At 32.2% G+C, this 18,884-nt stretch overlaps 3 protein-coding genes across 8 annotated transcripts; 1 reads left to right on the forward strand and 2 right to left on the reverse strand.

The window, feature by feature from the left end:
* Window positions 1–406: 406 nt before the first annotated feature.
* Window positions 407–6,120, reverse strand: LOC107905357 (delta(14)-sterol reductase). Its single transcript, XM_016832006.2, is given in 14 exon segments — window positions 407–730; window positions 824–898; window positions 1,320–1,439; window positions 1,525–1,601; window positions 2,569–2,650; window positions 3,573–3,619; window positions 3,713–3,833; window positions 3,962–4,009; window positions 4,548–4,639; window positions 5,065–5,121; window positions 5,634–5,648; window positions 5,650–5,705; window positions 5,798–5,915; window positions 5,995–6,120. Coding segments are annotated over 14 exon segments (1,110 nt in total). The 5' UTR covers window positions 6,043–6,120; the 3' UTR covers window positions 407–576.
* An 805-nt stretch (window positions 6,121–6,925) lies between these two features.
* On the forward strand, window positions 6,926–10,102 carry LOC107905356 (histone deacetylase HDT3). 6 transcript variants are annotated; one of them, XM_016832004.2, is made up of 8 exons: window positions 6,926–7,164; window positions 8,054–8,130; window positions 8,218–8,443; window positions 8,537–8,718; window positions 9,112–9,219; window positions 9,322–9,412; window positions 9,537–9,699; window positions 9,789–10,102. In XM_016832004.2, the coding sequence occupies exons 1-8, from the start codon at window positions 7,152–7,154 to the stop codon at window positions 9,850–9,852; spliced, it is 924 nt and encodes a 307-aa protein (XP_016687493.1). In that variant the 5' UTR covers window positions 6,926–7,151; the 3' UTR covers window positions 9,853–10,102. The 6 variants fall into 6 exon arrangements, with proteins under 6 accessions (XP_016687493.1, XP_016687491.1, XP_040943567.1 ...); XM_016832002.2 differs by having other exon boundaries at window positions 6,957–7,164; window positions 8,218–8,449; XM_041087633.1 differs by having other exon boundaries at window positions 6,981–7,164; window positions 8,218–8,446; window positions 9,552–9,699.
* Window positions 10,103–13,030: 2,928 nt separating this feature from the next.
* On the reverse strand, window positions 13,031–16,872 carry LOC107905355 (enolase). Its single transcript, XM_016832001.2, has 16 exons — window positions 16,418–16,872; window positions 16,012–16,075; window positions 15,865–15,929; window positions 15,738–15,785; window positions 15,408–15,494; window positions 15,227–15,307; window positions 15,056–15,157; window positions 14,598–14,753; window positions 14,430–14,492; window positions 14,262–14,339; window positions 13,965–14,159; window positions 13,839–13,889; window positions 13,652–13,740; window positions 13,517–13,568; window positions 13,373–13,429; window positions 13,031–13,261 (listed from the first exon to the last, which is right to left on the reverse strand). The coding sequence occupies exons 1-16, from the start codon at window positions 16,484–16,486 to the stop codon at window positions 13,181–13,183; spliced, it is 1,338 nt and encodes a 445-aa protein (XP_016687490.1). The 5' UTR covers window positions 16,487–16,872; the 3' UTR covers window positions 13,031–13,180.
* Window positions 16,873–18,884: the final 2,012 nt, after the last annotated feature.

Here is an 18,884-nt window from a genome sequence, read left to right on the forward strand (position 1 = left end):
CAAATTCAAAGAGCAATGTCCGTCAACTATTATTTTTTTAACAAAATCAAAATACAAATTAATATTTCGACTTTTTATTTCTTTTTAGGGTAAATTATAGAAATAATTACTTTTGTTTCTCTTAGATTATGTTTTAGTCATACGTAACAGTCCAAATAAATTTTAAATACAAATTTGGATGTCCAATTACTGGATGAAAATAAGTTTTTAATTAAATAATTTTAATTTAGACTGCCACGTAAGACTGTTGTCACACTTCGTAACAAAACGATAACATAAGTGATCAAAACGTAACATTTTAAATATAAGTGACTAAAATATAATTTGAGACGAATAAAAGTGACTTTTTTTTTGTAGATTACCTTTCTTTTTAATTACATATATTTGAGATATATTGGAACATTAGTAAGAGAATATGACCACCTTGGAAAAACTTTATTAAAAATTTGAACTTATTGATATCCAACACGGTCAAGTCCTAGTAAAATAGTCAAAAAACTAACCAAGATGCAAGCTACATTCATTATTATAAGTTAAACTCGAGCAATTTGAATAGATTTTTCCAGCATTTTGTGACTAATACAGATATGGAAATATTCTCCACGGTACAAGCCTGCAATATTCTGCCCATATATCCTTGTACTTCTCTGCACACCGTGCTTCGTCGCGTCTTTCCCTCCATACCAATAGAATAAACAGATAAATCGGGTAGAAGTACGGAATTGGGGAACTGTAAAAACAACAGGGGAAGTGGTTTTATGAAATAAGCAGATAAGGGGTAGGACCATGTCGGTGTTATCAAGCATATAATTCAGAAAGTTACCTTAATCCACAAGGTAAACTGAAAGATAAAGCCAGCAACAAATCCCCGAGGTAATTTGAGTGCCTTGCAATTCCCCTATAAATAAATACTGCAATCAGATAAGAAGCATCAAGAGCATCGGAAAAATCACTCGAGAAAGCTTTTGCCAGATTGGTACATCACAATTTTACTGAAAAAAACATGGTTATATTTGTGAAGCTTATACCCTAAGTAACATATACTTATCTGAGGTGCCGAATATGTGTCCAAGAAAGAGTCGCAGCACTGTATGTTATATAACACATTCAGGGATGATTCGAAACATGTACGGTTTTTTTAAAATTGATTTGATAAACTCCAACATTCCCTCTGACTATCTGAGATCAGTCTAAAGACTACGATTGTGTAAAAATCATTTAAGGCTTATTTGTCAAAATAACTGCACCAGACAAATCAAAACTAATAGTTGCATTAACGTAAATGACCAGAGGGAATAATGGTGAGATGGAAATCTTACCAATAACCGGAAGCAAGCAGCTTTCCGCCGACAACCTTTGGAGGTTTACCCCATATATGCGCTTTTGGGTTCTGTTTGAATATATGCTTTTGCTTATTGGCTCCTCTAAACACAAGATACCTGCAAATTCACACAGAGTGGTTAAGACCCAGTAAAAAGTCACGCAAATCAGGAAAATATATCCTACATGCTGGCAGAAAGTTACCCGATCAGAAAAACAAAACAATTTGCTATTGCAGTGGCTGTTGTCAGCTCCACTTTGTTATTCAAAAGCCACCAACCCTATAGCAAAGGTGAAGATGAGATATTAAACAAAAGTCAAAATCAATATCGTTTCTTGATACAAAGTGCTAAGTGCATCTCAAGTTTCATTGAGAACATATTTCTCACTAAAAGTACTGATTTCTTTTGTATAAATCATTCCAATATCTATTTGACGGTTGAATCCATTATAAAGAGGAGCAACAGCTTTAAATAGGTGCAGCAATACGGTGATTCCATGATCTATAAAATGTAAGTTAGATGCCTTCCAAAAGTTAACGGAATACCATAAAGCATGGAAAACATTCATCAATGGATTCAAATCGCAAGCAGTCACATAATGATGCCATCACCCAGAGCATACGAACTATATGCCTAAAGACATAATGATGCCATCACTTAGAGCATCTTTCAAGCAATGCAAACAATGGAACCATTCTATGATTTCACAAGATTATGGAACTCATAAAGAACGATGTGGTGCAACTAGGGCTGTAATCGAGCTGAGTCGAACTCGAACAGTGACAAGCTCGAACTCAGGCTTGATTCAAAACTCACTGCTCGAAACTCAGCTCAAGCTCAATTCAATATTACTATCTAAGGTCAAGCTCAGCTCGAAATAAAATCGAACTATTTGACCTCAGCTCAATTAAGCTCGTGTAGATGGCTTATATACTCAAACTCAAGTTGGAGTTCGAGCTCGTTCCATATACAATTTTTTTTGGCTAAAGCAGAAATTTGATATCAAAATATTAAAATATGTTTATAAATAAAAAAGCTCAATTAGGTTTACAAGCTGCTCAAGTCGAGTGTTAAGATACTCAAATTTTGTTTGGTCAATAGATCAAGCTGCTCAAGCTCAGCTGAAGAATGACCAAATCAAATTTCACGCTTTCTTGAGTTGAACTGAATAGTTCGCGAGTACAGGTGTCTCATTTACATCCCTATGTGCAATTTGCAGATAAAGATTTCTATCCAAGTTACATGCCTGGATGCTAAATGTGAAGGGAATCCACACTAGATCTCCAAACACCAACATGAAGCCTAACCTCTCGGCAATTATGTCCCAACTGTAAAACAAAAGCAAATACTAGTGAATCATGTGAGTTTCTCATATAGAAATGACCAAATAAAAACATTACATAACATGGGTCAAGGAACAGGAGACAAGAATGCTCAAGGAGAGAAGTAACTATATAGAAAACCATATTTCAGCCAAGGATTCATGATTCGCTTTCTAAATTGAACATCAAGCACAAGGCAAGAAAGCATTTACAAACTAAAGCTTGATTTTGAGAACAATTTGTTAATATTCAATATGGTTTTACTTATGTAGCTCAACTTATCTCAGTTATTCAACGGTATTATTTAGAATACTGTGGATGAATTACATTAGACGACATGCTTTAGTTACATGAATACCTTGTCCAATGCAAGTCTTTCTAGTTGGTAAATATTAGAAACTAATGTTAATAACTACTTCCAGCAAAGCTCAACAATATAAAGAGCAATGTCATCATTAGATACTGGAGCTTGGTACCGAAAGACGACTATTAGGAATTAATCCTCATGACTTCTCCTAATCTAGCTAGACCTCGCAACTCCAGACACAATATGGTTATACATCACGAACATTGGATAAAAAAGAAAGAAGATAAAACACAAAATGACAAAGAAACAACATGAACATGGCATGGATAGACAAACATGGCAAAATCTATGTAACACGAATTATTAACTTATCAAACTTTATAATATATAATACCTTGAACATGATTATTACATATGAAAATACACAAACATGATACAAATACACGACTGCAAGATCTAAATCTGGCTGACTAATATGAAGAACAATGACCTTACTGAGAGACATAGTCAATTATTAGCTAGCCATCTCTGACATTTAATTGGGCTAATGAGTGGCATGATAGAGTTAGAAGTTATTCTATGATAATTGTAGCATAAACGCAATGGACCAATGGAACTTACGTGGAGGTCATGTACTCCTCATGCACAAAATAGTCCAGGATGTAGAACTGGAACAAAGATGCACGAAACAAAAGCTACTTAGCTTTGGTATAAAACATGTAAGATATTTCTCAGCGACTTCATTAGAACAATCAGATTACCGCACAGAATAACTGGTAAAGGATCATTGATTGGCTTAAAGAGCCATCTTGAACACTTTTTGCAAGAACTGATAGATTGATGATTAGCCATCCCATCATTCCAGCTCTAACAAAGAAGAACCTACATAGATGATTCCATCATCAGTAAAAGGAATATGTTCATCATAGCATAGACAGACAGATATCATAAGGAGACCAAACAACCAAGACTACATAATATCAAATAATCAGTAAAAGTGAATCACATACTTGAGATCAATACCCATAAACTGAGGATTAAGCTGTATTCCGTACCACCTATAAGATCATACAATGGCACAAATGTCAATAACCCCGATAGCTATTTTCTTGTTACTTTAGAAGGTAGCACAGAAAAACAAAGTAGAAAAATCGACTTGAAATAGAGAAAAGAACAGAAAAACTGAAACTATCATTTTCAAAGTCACATAATCATTAATTACTATATAAAGGGAGATAAAGATAACTGATGAGAATTGATAAGGTATCATTGTATCCATAGTAATTTAATGATGGTAACTAAGTAGAAAATGAAGGTGATAAATGTCAATTATCCTATCAAGTACCAAAATAAGATGGGTTTAAACAATCCCATGATTACAAGAAGACTAACACTTGATTTTTCATAGGAGATAAAGAACACATATGAAGGAATTTCTGGGGGATGACAAATTTAGCATTCCTCTATATCCTAACTGTTCCTTTTAAAACAATATAGTTAAATAACACAAAATAGAAATATTCCTTTCATGCAGGTCATAGAAGCTGCTAAAAGGATGAGCATCAAAACATTAAAGTAACTTGCTAACAAGAGTACCAGTCATGTATCAGGTTCCCTGTGATGTGAGGCTTTAATGAAGAACCTTTACTGCATGACCTGCAGCCAGCAGCATAGAGTACTACCATTGTCTGAAAAAGGGAGATGGCAAATGGAAAGACAAATTAGAGAAAAAGAAAATTAAATAAATAGCAACTCCACACCAAAGAAAGAAAAAGATATAAAAAGAAGACTAAAGTGTAAACAATAGCCTATAGTTACACCACGGAGGCTGCTATACATCCTGTGCAACAAATCTGCCAAAGTCATGAGCTGACCTATTCACATTTGCAGACAATTTGTGCATTTTTTATATTGTCACTCCAATAATTTTAAAAAGAAGTTCCAAGACTTAAAAACATTTGATACAGCATAAACCAAGTTATATTTGAATATATATGCATGCTCCCAACGTTCTACCAATACAAATTAGACTTTAAGGAGTTTCGGTACTTCATGCAAATAAAGGATTACTGTATGCCTAAAACAACCTATCAGAAAATTGACAGCAACTTACAAGAAAACTGAATATGAAAGTTGTCGATAACAGCTCAAGTCCTCTGTTGGATATTACCTGCAAACATTTGCATAAAACAGCCACTGAAAAGTTTTGCATTGAAAGATACAAAATCTCAAATCCCTTGTTTCCAGGGTTTAAAAGGTCCAGGCTAGCAATTCAACAACATATAACCAGAAAACGATACAATATGACCACATACATATAAGATAAATCCCTTGCCATTCAGTTGCAAAGCATGCCCTCTGAATCAATCTAAATATTCAAAATGGTGAATCAAATACGGAAAAATATCGGGGAAATGAATAACAAAAAGCCAGTATCTTCAATATTTGAGCTGATGTGAATTAAATTCTGGCCTCAATTGGTAAATGAATTGCATTATACAGAAACCAAACCAAAATTCACAGAAAAGTAAAAAGTCAAAAAAGCATACTTAAAGCACCTTTTTTGCATACTGATATTAACAATATACACAAATAGAAGCTTAACAAAATGTCATTCAATTCAACCAAAGACAAATACATTGAAAACCAGATTCCGTTAGTAGCAAACTAGTAAATACATACAGTTGGTGATACAAAAATTCATCTTAGACCCAATCCCAAGGAGCCCAACTAACAAAAGGAGTGCTCGCAATCCTGTTCAAAATTTGGGGGAAAAAAAATCAATTAAACAAATCATATTGCATAAAGAATTAGCTGTTACAAAGATTATCAACATAGAAAGAGACCATTGCAGCGGTAATAGAGACGAGACCCGTCTTGTAATGTGACTCCAGGAACAAGTTTTCCAGGTAATATAGATCCAGCAATAGCTAAGTAAGCAAAGAATATCAACAATACAGCAACCTACAAGAAAAGAGTTTTTATATATAATTTTCAAAAGAAAAGCTAAAATGTACTGAAACAATGAGGAATAGTTGATTACAGAGTTCCGAGAGGGAATTAAAGCCTGTAGAAGAAAACCCAGATCCATTTCTCTGTTGATGATGAAGTTTGAATCTGGATTTGAAGAAATTTTGAGCTCTGCTTACTCCGCTAGCTACACTGGCGTAGACTGCCCTTCCACTACTAAAATTTCACTTTGCTGTAACTTTTTGGGTTTATTTCACATTTGGCCCCTAAACTATATCTCAATTTCGAGTTTAAACTTAAAGTTTGGGTTAAACTCTCTAATTAGTCACTAAACTTTTCTCGTGTTTTTATTTTGATCACCAAACTATGAAAATTTTTAATTTGATCAATAATCTATCCAAAATCTTTATTTTAGTTGTTGAGCCATTAAGTTTGAAATGACTTAATGAGATCCTTTTATAAGCTACATAAATGGTCACACAATTATGAGAGGATTTCTGCCTTGATCACCCAATTATAATTTTTTTCAATTTAATCACCAAAATTTTAAAATTAGATTTTTTAGTCACCATGTCATTAAGTTGATAGCCTAAGTTTGACCTGGCTTTTTTTATTGGTCTAATAATAAATTTAGCCCATTAATATCTATACATTCTATCAATTTAGCATTACACCTAAGGTCACTAAACTATTAGTAAGTTTATGTTTTGATCACTCAAGTTCAAAAAGTTACAAAATGGTCATTGAATTATTTAAAAGTTTTCATTTAAGATGTTGAGCTATTCGAAAGTACTTATTTAAGTTACTGACGAGCTCTAAGTAATAATTTGACGATCAGTGAACATACTTTAATTCAAATCAATCTGACAGTTAATGACTTAAATTAAAACCTTTAAATAGTTCAGTGACTGTTGTAAAATATTTTAAAATTAAATGATCAAAACATAAATTTACTAATAGTTTAGTTTCTATTAAAAAAAATTGTAACAAAATTATAGATAGGTGCACTTTTACCGAAAAATTGCCATGTGAGGCCAAACAATCAACCTAAAGAAAGGCCACACAATAGAATCTTTTTACGGTGCTATACGCAACACCAGATCACAGCCAATCCCCCGATTCTCTCTATTTCTCTCCATTGCGAAGTCATAAATCCAACTTTATTTTGGGAAATTTCTTCTCAAAAAAGAAACTCGGAAAAACCCTAACTTTGCTTCTCTCACGCTCTCCATGGAGTTTTGGGGTAACCTTTTCTTCTCCTTTCGCTTTGGTTGTCCTTTTTTTTTCTTTTGAGTTACTAAATCGGCTGAAATTAATGATTGGTTGTGTTTCTTCATTCTATTATTTTGATCTCTGATTTGTTAATATATTGTGTTCATATATTGATTTCCATCAAGATTTTTCTTTTTCTTTTTCTTTTTTGCAGATTATTTATTACACCCTTTAGCGTTGAAAATCTTATTAATATATGAGTTAAGCGACATTTGTTCTGTTATTAAGATTGATGTAAAATTTCAGATTAACATCATAAAATGCATTACATTTCGTATTTAAGTTGATTTTTGCCTTTTGAACTGTTTTCTTGGGTTTCATTTCATGAATATTTAAAGAAAATCACTTCTTTTTTCCATTCGTTGTTTTATATTTTGTCATTGTGCTTTTTTTCCCCTTCCGTCGTCCCGGTGTATCGCTATCATCTTGAGTTGGTAAAACCCTAGAATGGTTGAAGGGGGAACAAATGATTGAAATAGGGTTTTTAAATTATTATTTCTTAAGATTTGTATTAAGAATTTGTATCTGTCTTTCTCCTTTGATTTGCTTGTTTATGACTTTGTTTCATGCTCATGCTAAGATATGGAGACTATTTTGAGGTTTTAATTGATATGGTAGTACCATTAGGGAACCGTTTGGAATATGTTCTCTTTGCTACTATTGTCGGTATGGTGCACTTGTATTTCATGATGTTATCTTTTTGAAGTGTTCCATTCTTTACAGTGACTGCATGTTGTTGTTTTTTTAATGTTACATATTGTAATTTTTTTATGGTTTTTTTCCAATCACTGTATCCTTCCATTTTTGGGTCTGTAATGTAATGAATTATGACCTTTCCAAATTTGGCTATATATATTTAGGTGCTGAAGTTAAAAGTGGACAGAACTTTGAGGTTGAACTAGAGGATGATGGCAATAGGATCTTGCATCTTTCACAGGTAATTCTTAAGGAACTTTGATTTCCATATTTTTCTGTTGATATTATTTATATCTTGTTATAAAATTTCCCATTATATAACTCTCAGGTTGCCCTTGGTGAGGGGACTGGTGATAACAAGAAAGAAAAAGGAAAGGAAACCATTTGTCTCTATCTGAAATTCAAAAATGAGAAGTTTGTGGTTGGAACACTTTCCCAAGAGAAATGCCCCCAGATAGCATTGGATTTGGTATTGCATGACAAATTTGAGCTGTCCCATACAGGGAAGAATGGCAGCGTATATGTCACTGGCTATTATGTTGATACATCTCAAGGTAGTGGTAAGTTATTATGCTAGTATTTTGTATTTGTTGATGTTTGTTAATATAGTATAAATCCGTAAATTATGGTTCATTTTTTATTTACAGATACTGAGTCTGAAGAGGATCTCCTTGAACCTACAATGAATCTTGTAAAGTCAGAGCCTCCAGCATCTGATCCTACTACAACAAAGCAGGTTAAGATTGTTGAACCTAAAAAAGACGACGATAGTAGTGATGAGGATGAAGAGGATAGTTCTGCTGAGGATGAAGAGTCCAGTGAGGAGCAGGTTAGATGTCTAGCTATTAGTAATTTAGTATCATATGCAGCTGATAGGCTCTTCCTGATTTTATGGGTTAATCATAAATCTGAATAGTTGAAAGAGGTGGTAGTGAACGATTACCAATATCTGCTACATCAGGATAAGTACTTGTAAGCACTATCCTTGGAATTGACCTAGCAAATCTTTGAACGCTGTCCCTTGTTTTTTTTTTTTCCACAGCTTTTTGCCTTACTGCTATTTCTTTATTTCACCTGATGATTTTCTGAAACGAATCTTTTCTGTCTCTAGCTTGGTGTTGATAGGAGTGTTTGTTTGGATATTGCTGTTTTCATTGTTGCTTCGTAACCCAATCTATGAAATACCATGTCTAATTAGTGTTGATTCTGACTATCATTTTAGGAACCTCGCATGCTGGTTAATGGTGAGAATGATAGTGATGATGCTGACAGTGATGAGGATGATAGTGAAGAAGACAGTTCGGATGAGGATCAAAAGACTCCTGAGAAGGTAAGGATATATACACCCTAGGTTTGTCATTCAGGACTTTGAGGGGCTTCAGCCTAGGTTTTGACTTAGTTTTTATAATCACTGGTGACCGATTTTCCTTAGGCTGGACCAAGCAAGAAGAGACCTGCTGAGTCATCTAAGAAGACCCCTGCTCCCGAAAAGAAGGCAAAGCTGGTCACTCCCCAAAAGACAGGCAGATTTTCCCTCCCATCTTTGCCCTTCTAGAGATTTTGATTGCTATTTTACTAATGAGGGATTATAATGCCCATTTCGTCAATTGTGAAATGTGTTCCTTACTTCCAATTTCTCCATTCTAGTTCATTCTGGTGCAGATAGCAAGAAAGCGGGTGGACATACTGCAACCCCTCACACTTCCAAAAAGGCTGGGAAAACATCAGCTGCTGCTGCTGCTGCTGCTGCTGCACAGGTGAAGCAGACTCCAAAGTCCGGTGGTTCATTCCCTTGCAAGTCCTGTGGCAGGTCAGTTCCTCTTTTCCATCCAGTATTTAAACCAATTACTAGTAATTACATTTGGAATAATATTAACATATGTCTTGAAAACTTTCCAGATCATTTGGCTCTGAAAATGCTTTACAATCTCATTCCAAAGCAAAGCATGGCACTCAAGCGTAAAAAGTGAACCGGTTTAGGGTCGTTGTTTGAATTTTGTTTGTTTCTAGAATGGACAAATGGACGTGACTAGTTGAATGTAGTTAATGTAGTAGTACATAATTGCCTTATGTTTGAAGATGGTCCTTTGCAAATTAACAGGTTTATAAGATCTTGTTTGAAATTGCCAGCTAGAACTGAATTCATTACAGTTCAGTTTTGATTGTTTGGTTCTTTTACAACTTTGAATCAAAAGTATGAATAGTTTATAAGATATCGAAACCAAGTTGATACGCAGCTGCACGTGACCTCTGATCGGATTAAAGCTCTATTCCAATATCACTGACTGTAGATGAACATTTCATGGGTCTCGTTTATTCATTTCATTTGTGGACTTGGCTTGAAAGGAGGAAAACTATATTTTTGTCCAAAGAATGTAAGAATGAAGTTTTTGGAAAAAGTTTTTTGGTTCGTTTAATTTAAATTAAATAAATGGTTTCTAAAAAATTAAAATTATTTAAAAGAATTATAAAAATTAAATAAAATTTGATTCAATCAATTTATACTAATTCGAAGGTCATTAGTTTTTTTTTTTACCTTTAATCCATTATTGATATTAAGGCTGGTTTTCTGTTCACATATAGTGAACTAGTTTTTCTTTTATGTTGTTTTGTTTAGCTATTTGAAATTTTGTTATCAGTTTTTGTACTAAAATTTTCAAATATCGAAAATGACTAAATTAGTATAGACTAAGATAATGGTGATTAAATTTTATATAGTAAATTTATTATATAGTACTCGCAATTATTTTGATTAATAAATTTAAAGGTTACTACTTGAATTAGAATTGAAATTTCAAAATCCAAACAATATAAAAATCAAAAGCAATCGAATCGAAAATAAAGACAAAAATTCATCACTCATGAATAATATAATACTAAAAAACAAAACATAGCATAACAATTTATTTTTTTTTTAAAAACGTAGCATAACAATTTTTATTGCTTCTATTTAGATTAAAATTCTAATTTCAACTTGTAATATATATATATTACTCAATTAAAATATATGCAAGCCACTAGATTTGGATCTAAAGTCGCTGATGAAGTACTACTTTAAGTAATATCTCAACTTACGGCACAGGTGAAGCAACAGAAGGTTTGCCCGAGTTAAGGGTGAAGACTTAAGATCTTCTGCTCTCACGTACGCGTCGGTTCGAACCCCTTAGCCTGCACTTTTTGTTTTTTTTTTTTCTCAACTTTTGAATAAAATTTGTTATTAATCTTGTATTTTTTGATAGTTCTCGATTTAAGCCACATACTAAATGTGGCTAACTTGAAAGGTACAAAATAAAAAATTGATCAAATTAGATTACATAAACTAATTCCATAATTTTTACAAAGTATGAGAACTAATAGTAGAGTTTAACCTTAATTTTTTTTTTTTTTAATAATGTGTTCAACGTATCTATATAGATTTTGACATATATGTTGATGTTGGATGAAGTTTAGTATTGTTTTGCCTGCATGTGATCTGATGTAATTAATGCATTCTGTTAGGGTAAATTCCATCAATTGTTATTAAACTTTAACTAAAATTACATTTTAGTCACTCAATTTTTAAAAATTATGTAATAGTTATTAACATTATTGGATTGTTATATTTTATGATAACATGGCATGTTAAGTCAAATGGATTAAAAATATCATTGTGATACTTTTAGAATGTTTCTTAACAATAATTTAAAGAATTTATAAGTGTAAAAATATCTTAATTAAAAAAAACCTTAAAATTCATAATTTTTTACCTCAAATTATAGAATTTTTTTTGATATTATAACTAAATAAAAAGTTCAAGAAAAAATCATAAAATTCTAAAGAGAAGAATTATTGTTATTATTGTTTTTAATTTTTTAAATTTTTTTGTCATATACATGAGAACATAACCACACTTTACTATAAGGTTATTGTACATTTTAGTCATTAAACTTGGCATCTTGTACTTAGTTGGTATTTAAATTTTTTTGTAAATATTAATTGATATCTGAATTTGAACCAAATGAATAATTTTTTTAGATACTTGGTTGATGCCGTTAACTTTTTTTACTGAGAGCCAATAAAATATCAACATGTGTCTTAAAAAAATTAAAAAAATATTTTTTATATAATTTGTAGAATTTTAAAAATAAAAATATAAAAATATGTTTTCTTTTTTATTTCACTTGCATGATGAATTTGGACAAGCAATGTCCAAACGTAGATGAAGTCGAATATTATTTGTCTAAATTCAATCTGGAGGTTCATTTTTTAATAATTTTATATTTTATTATAATTTCAAAATAATAATATAAAAAGACTTCGATTTTTTTCACAATTCATTTTCAACGTACATTTTTTTTTGTAATTTTATATTTTTTAAAAGAATTAATAATACAAAAAGCTTCAAGATATTTTTTAAAATGAATGACAACAAGTATATTATTACCGACAAGATCTCACATTAATGTCTTAAATGAGATTAGGGCAGCCAAAATAGGATTACCAAAAAGGGTGGAGAGAAATTGCCTCTCAAGATGCGAGGGATTTGGTTTGTTTAAATTTTAAGGTTTTATTTGTTCCTTGTTACGCTATTTTTCAGTATTTGTGTGTCTCATTACCTTTTAGATTCAAAATTGAAATAACCATTTTCTAGCTTTGTAAAAGTTTGACTGAATTGAATGGTTCCACCATTCAATCATATAGCTTGAATTTGAAAACTAGAAAACCAATTCAAATCTCTAAAACCCCGAAAATTGAAAAAAAAACCAAAGAACCAACGAAAGGAAAAAAGAAATTTTGATTTTCGTTTTTAATTATGTTTCAGTTCATTTTAACTTTTTTTTTATCGTATTTGAGTTCTCTTGAACTTTAAATCAAAATAATTAAACAATCCCATACAGATAGATTATTCGAGGCGGTCTCCTGTTTTTTTCTTTTGAAAATTTTATACCTAGTTTTCTCAAGTGGAAAATATTTTCTAATTTTTCTATCCGCAACTCGTTTGTGTTTTAATCCTTTATTTCTGGTATCTCTAAATTTTCATGTTAATTTTCACTAATGAACTACATTCCAGTCTCCGACGTCTCCCTAGAATTACTAGGTAAAAGGTCTTGATTTCAAGCATCAAATATTTATGAAAATAGCGAGCATATATGCAGGCAAAGTCCAACAAAAATAACACGGAGATTGATATAATTCTGAACAAGTACAAAATTGCTATCAAAATTATTGAAACATGTTTTAGGGTCACAATAAACCACTGAAGCTCTGCCGCACGCATCCAGTCTCAGCAAATTATCATCTAAACAAGCATCTTAATAGGGTGCAACTGGAGCACGGAAGCTGGCTCCAGCATAGACAGCTTCCGCACCAAGCTCCTCCTCAATTCGCAGAAGCTGGAATACAGAGAACATGATCAGACAAAAACAGGTATAATTCTCTTCTTTCGAAAGGATGTTGATGGCTAATGGCAACTAGAAACTATGTTTAAAGGTTGGGATATGAACCTGATTGTACTTGGCTAAACGCTCAGACCTGCATGGAGCTCCGGTCTTAATTTGGCCCTGGTTAAAAAGAAAAACATGAACACGTCAAAACATTTGCAACAATGAAGATTTTCGATTCAGATTTAAGATAGTAATATTATTTACCGTGGCCAAACCGACTGAAAGATCAGCAATAAAAGTATCCTCCGTTTCACCACTGCAAGAACAGAATCAAAATATTCCGTGAGTAAATTGAAACTTCCATTTTGCAAATCAAATCAATAGTTTTAGCTTTCGAACCTGCGGTGGCTGGCCATCACACCCCATCCAGCTTGCTTGGACATTTTCACAGCTTCGATACTTTCGGTAACAGATCCAATTTGATTGACCTGTTTCAGTCATACCAAGAAAGAACTCAGATTAATATCCAAGGCATCGTCCATAACAAATAAAAGAATGACCTTCTAAAAGAAGAATCCATTGTTACCTTGAGAAGAAGGGCATTACAAGTTTTTTCGGCAATAGCCTTCGCAACCCTCTGCAAAGATTAAATGGAATACAAATGTCAGTTTGCGATACAGTCTTTCTTGAAAAAAAAAAAGGAAATTCTAACCTTTGGGTTGGTGACCAAAAGATCATCTCCTACAATCTGAACTTTTTCTCCGATTTCCTTGGTTAGTTTGGAGTAGTGCTCCCAATCATCTTGGTCAAATGGATCTTCGATTGACACAATTGGATACTCGGCTACGAATGACTTGTATAAATCTTTCAAAGCATCTCCTGAGATCTTTTGTTTACCGTCATTGTTCTTTACGAGCCAAACGGAAATATATAAGAGCAAAAGAAGTTAGTATAACACATATGATGAGTAATCATAGGTATAATGATTTTGAGTTGTGACAAAGGTCACCTCTTCTTTGAAGTTCAGGTCGTAAGTTTTATCTGTTCCATAAAATTCAGACGCGGCAACATCCATTCCAATAACAACCTAGAATAATGAATATTCAAATTCAATTAGCCATTTCCTTGCGTCCAGAAAAGGGAGTATTTATGAAGGTTACTACGAAGGGGCACTAACTTTGCCAGTGTAACCAGCTTTAGCAATGGCTGTATTCAACAATTCAAGTCCTTCCTTGTTCTCCTGAAATTACACAAAGAAAAGACATCAATAACTAGTCATTCAAGGTAATCAACATTTAACGTGTATAAACGAAGTGATCACGGGATCTCATGATTGAGGATTGACCTGGATATTAGGAGCAAAGCCACCTTCATCACCGACATTGGTTGCATCTTGACCATACTTCTTCTTAATCACAGACTTCAAATGGTGATAGACTTCAACACCCATTTTCATGGCCTCCTTAAAGGATGATGCTCCTACAGGAAGAATCATGAACTCCTGCAGACACAAATGCATGAGAACATCAATACCAAGATATGAGCTAAGTTAAGAAAACCATAAGATAGCATTTGAGAACTTGATTTTAGAATTTGGATTTGGAAGTAAAAAATAATATATATTAAGGTAAAACATTTAAAAATGTAACATTCATGATTTTTCACAAATCCAAACATTTGTTCAATGCCTAAGAAAATCCATGTTTTGAAAAGCCCATGATGCCTGCATTTCATTCTTACCACTTACATTATAAATGAAATCCAAATCCCAAACAAAGCACAAAGGAATATCAAGATCCATACCTGCATAGCCAATTTGTTTCCTGCATGTGAACCACCGTTGATGACATTGAAAGCAGGGACAGGAAGAACCAACTTGCTGTTACCAGCAAGGTTAGCAATGTGCTGCATTGAAAAGCCAGTTTAGATGACATGAACCGAAAAAAACCACAAGTCCAATAAGCCAAAATCTACCTTGTAAAGGGGAAGTTTCTTGACTTCAGCTCCAGCTTTGCAAACAGCAAGGGACACGGCAAGAATGGCATTTGCACCGAGCTGAATAAAAACAGTAGAAAAACAGACATAGCATCAAGGATAAGAAGCCTCGGAACAAAAATCATTCGAAAGACAATAAATAAGAAATCGAAAAGGTTACCTTTTGTTTGCACCAACCCCACTCATTTTGGGTTCCATCCAGTTGTTGAACCATGAAATTGTCAATTGCAGTCTGCTCGGTTGGGTCCTATAGAAATAAATTGAAAAGAAAACATTTCAGTTAGAAATATAGCACGACTAATTACCTCAAGTTCCCCATAACTACTAGTGCCCAATTTATTTAATTACTAATGCATGACATATTGTCGTACTCTCAAAAAAAATCAAATAGTCGCAAAAATAACAACCAAACAGAACTACATACTGAAAGTTCATTAAAATAATATCATCAGTTCATGAACATAAGAGAAATTCCAGGTTACGGACAAACCTTTCCAATCAATGCAGGGCCGATGATTGTGTTAACATTAGCAACAGCCTACATTTTACAAGAGCAACAAATTGTTAATAAAAATAAATTAATACCAGCAAAAACAATAGATAATAGGATAACTGACCTTCGATACACCTTTACCGAGGTAATCGGAACCTCCATCTCTCAACTCAAGAGCCTCGTAAATTCCTAAAACAAAACAAAACAAATAATTAAAAAAAAAGTAGAAATCAATTGTTTAGATATTAATTAACAAATAAATTAAACGTACCAGTGGATGCACCGCTAGGAACTGCGGCCCTAGCCTTTATACCGTTCGATGTTTCCACATCAACCTATCACATTCAGTCAAATCCATTAAGATCGAATTAATTTTTTTTCAAAAATTAGAACACTCAAAATAACTGAATAACTACAGGAACAGCGTTTACTCTACGAAATCAGATGGAGAAATAGCAAAAAAAAAAGAAGAAGACAAAAACACAGCTACTCGACCGATTCGACTCACCGAGTCGTAAATATCAATAAGCAAAACAGATCGAGAAATAATCAATCCGTAAATGAGTAACGGTGATGCTATAATACTATACATCACAGATCGATAACACAACAAAGCATAGAAAACAGAATAAACAAGAACAAACGAATAGAGCAAGATGAGGAGCTGAGAAACGAACCTCAACCGTAGGATTTCCACGGCTGTCGAAGATCTGCCTAGCTTTGACGGAGACAATAGTAGCAGCCATGAGATGAAAAAGAGAGCCTTTTGAATTTTGAGATCTAAAACGGAAAGGGAAGCTTCGAGATTATCGCAACAAATAGGTAAGCAAGCAGGTGGAAGTGAAATGTGGTTTATAAAGAGGAGAATAAGTGAATGAGAACCGTTGATATTAAAGGAAAAGGAAGGTGCCGTTTGATTTTATTTTATTGGTGTGTCTAGAAGGATGAGGAAAAAAAAGCGGAAAACAAAGGCGAGGAGCACGACTTTTTAAGTACTTTTTTTCATGGGGTGGTCGTTCCGGTGGATGCATGCCCATGGTATTCGGTGGTCTAAAGTACCTTTGATGGTTTTAGTAATTAGTATACCATTAGGGGGAGAATGGAGACTAGACATCATTATTAGTTGCGATTTGAGGTTGATTCGAGAATTTAGGCCCTTTGGATGGGTGATATTTTTATCTATAGTTAGTGTAAAAACAGCTATAGTAATGAAACTAGATATTATAATGATACTGTAATGTGAGATAAAAAGAAAACTAAATGCATTGTACTGGAGGTAAATGTTCATCCAAAAGAGCCTTTAGTTTTATGATTGGTAAATATGCATTTTTGAATGTGATTTTAAGGTTTAATTTGATATTTAAAGTTTTTTTGGTTTAATTAGGTATCAAAAAGCGAAGTTTAAGTACTTAATTGAACAAAAAAAGTATCAAATTGAACCTTGAGATCAAATTTAGATACCTAATTAAACCTAAAAAAAATCTTTTAAGTATCAATTTGAACCTCAAAATTAAATTTAGGTACCAATTTGTATATTTACTCTTTTATACCTAAATTTAAATTTGAATTTGAGTTTAGAAACATATCTATTTTTTATATCGAAACAAGTATTATAAATTAAAATAAAGTTACGTTTAACTCTTTAATTTACATCAATTTTATTCATATTTTGTTCTAAAATTTATAAAAATTAATCTTTTTAAAATTCATGACTACACTTCTCAATAATTTTATCGGTTCAAATGTGAGTTTTCTTCCCAATAGATAATTCTTATTATAGGTAAATATATTGGTTATGACAATGTTAATGACAAAGACAAACTATGGGCCAAGGAGACGAGTTAAATTGCTCGACAAGAAAAAGTAAAAAGGAACTAATTGTGTAATTTAAACTAAAATTTTCATATTAAATAATGATATAACGTGCAGCATTAGTTTATTGTTATGTTGTTAACGATAGTTAATTGTTGACAAATAGATAAAATTAGCAGTATATCATAACATTTTAAGATTCGATGATCAAAACATAACCCAAACCATACATAAATGATGAAATCTGAAAATTACCCAAAACTTTATAATTATCAGAGAGAAAGGAAAAAAATTATTTCCACATATTTTGAAATCGGGATAATATAAAATTTCGCCCTTGAACTTACCTATTTGTAATTAAGTTGGTCCCTAAACTTGTATTTCGTCAACCACTTTGATGCCACCATATTAATATCATTAATTCGTCGGTGGTACCACGTGACAGCCTATCAAAACACCATATGAAAAATATAAATATAAAATTTTTAATTTATACATTTTGAATTTTTTAAATTTATGTTTACCAACTGATAACTTGAGAAACAATCACATGACACCATCGGATTGACTAATACTAATAGTTTGTTGGCACCTTGAAAGCATATTCCTTTTGAAAGATTCCAACTCAATTGCTCTTTTTCCTAAAAACAAGTCTCTACTTTCATTTCATGATTAATTAATTCAAGTTGTTGACACGATTAATTATTCTCGTTAAAGTTGTTAAAATGGAATTTCACTTCTTCTTTTTGTCCTTTCAAGTCTTGAAATTTTTTTAAAAATAAATCCAAAATTTAAAGTGAAAAATAAAAGAAAATCCTAAAATATTCCACGGAAGCATATTAACGAGAATAAATATTTGTGTTAACAAATTAATAACATTATAAATAATACTAGATTAAAGTAAAAGGATAAAATATCAAATTTAAAAATAATAGAGAGGTTAGAAACATAAATTGACCATTCATATTAAAGTGTTTCATCTATGTTTACAAAAATTTATAGGGCCGAAATTAAATTATATATTTAGTAAAAATGTAATTTCACGGTTTTAATAATTTATATATTTATAATTTTTAAAGGAGTGAATTAAAATTTTATCATTTTTGGGAGGTAAAGTACAATTTTATTAATATAAAATTTTATAAATTATAAAATAGCCTAAATGAAATTTTTTACCCCACGGCTTTGCCACTGCTATTAGTTAAGAGTTTGATTGAGTTTGTATTAATAATTAACCGTGTTTCAACTCAGTTATGTAATTATTAAAAAGTCATCATTTTTATCGAGCAATAATTTTTTTGAGGATACTTTTGTCTTTTCTTATTTTTATAT

This window comes from Gossypium hirsutum, chromosome D01, assembly GCF_007990345.1.
Source record: "Gossypium hirsutum isolate 1008001.06 chromosome D01, Gossypium_hirsutum_v2.1, whole genome shotgun sequence".
Lineage (NCBI taxonomy): Eukaryota > Viridiplantae > Streptophyta > Magnoliopsida > Malvales > Malvaceae > Gossypium > Gossypium hirsutum.

What these genes read in the sequence shown, in the direction of transcription:
- LOC107905356 (XM_016832002.2), top strand. An exon ending in TGATACATCTCAAGGTAGTG is followed by an intron (nt 8,450 to 8,536) that starts GTAAGTTATTAT and finishes TTTTATTTACAG; the next exon opens with ATACTGAGTCTGAAGAGGAT. An exon ending in CCTTGCAAGTCCTGTGGCAG is followed by an intron (nt 9,700 to 9,788) that starts GTCAGTTCCTCT and finishes AAAACTTTCCAG; the next exon opens with ATCATTTGGCTCTGAAAATG.
- LOC107905355 (XM_016832001.2), bottom strand. Translation starts at nt 16,486, where the DNA reads ATGGCTGCTACTATTGTCTCCGTCAAAGCTAGGCAGATCTTCGACAGC. An exon ending in TCCTAGCGGTGCATCCACTG is followed by an intron (nt 15,930 to 16,011) that starts GTACGTTTAATT and finishes GTTTTGTTTTAG; the next exon opens with GAATTTACGAGGCTCTTGAG. An exon ending in AGAAACTTCCCCTTTACAAG is followed by an intron (nt 15,158 to 15,226) that starts GTAGATTTTGGC and finishes TTTTCAATGCAG; the next exon opens with CACATTGCTAACCTTGCTGG.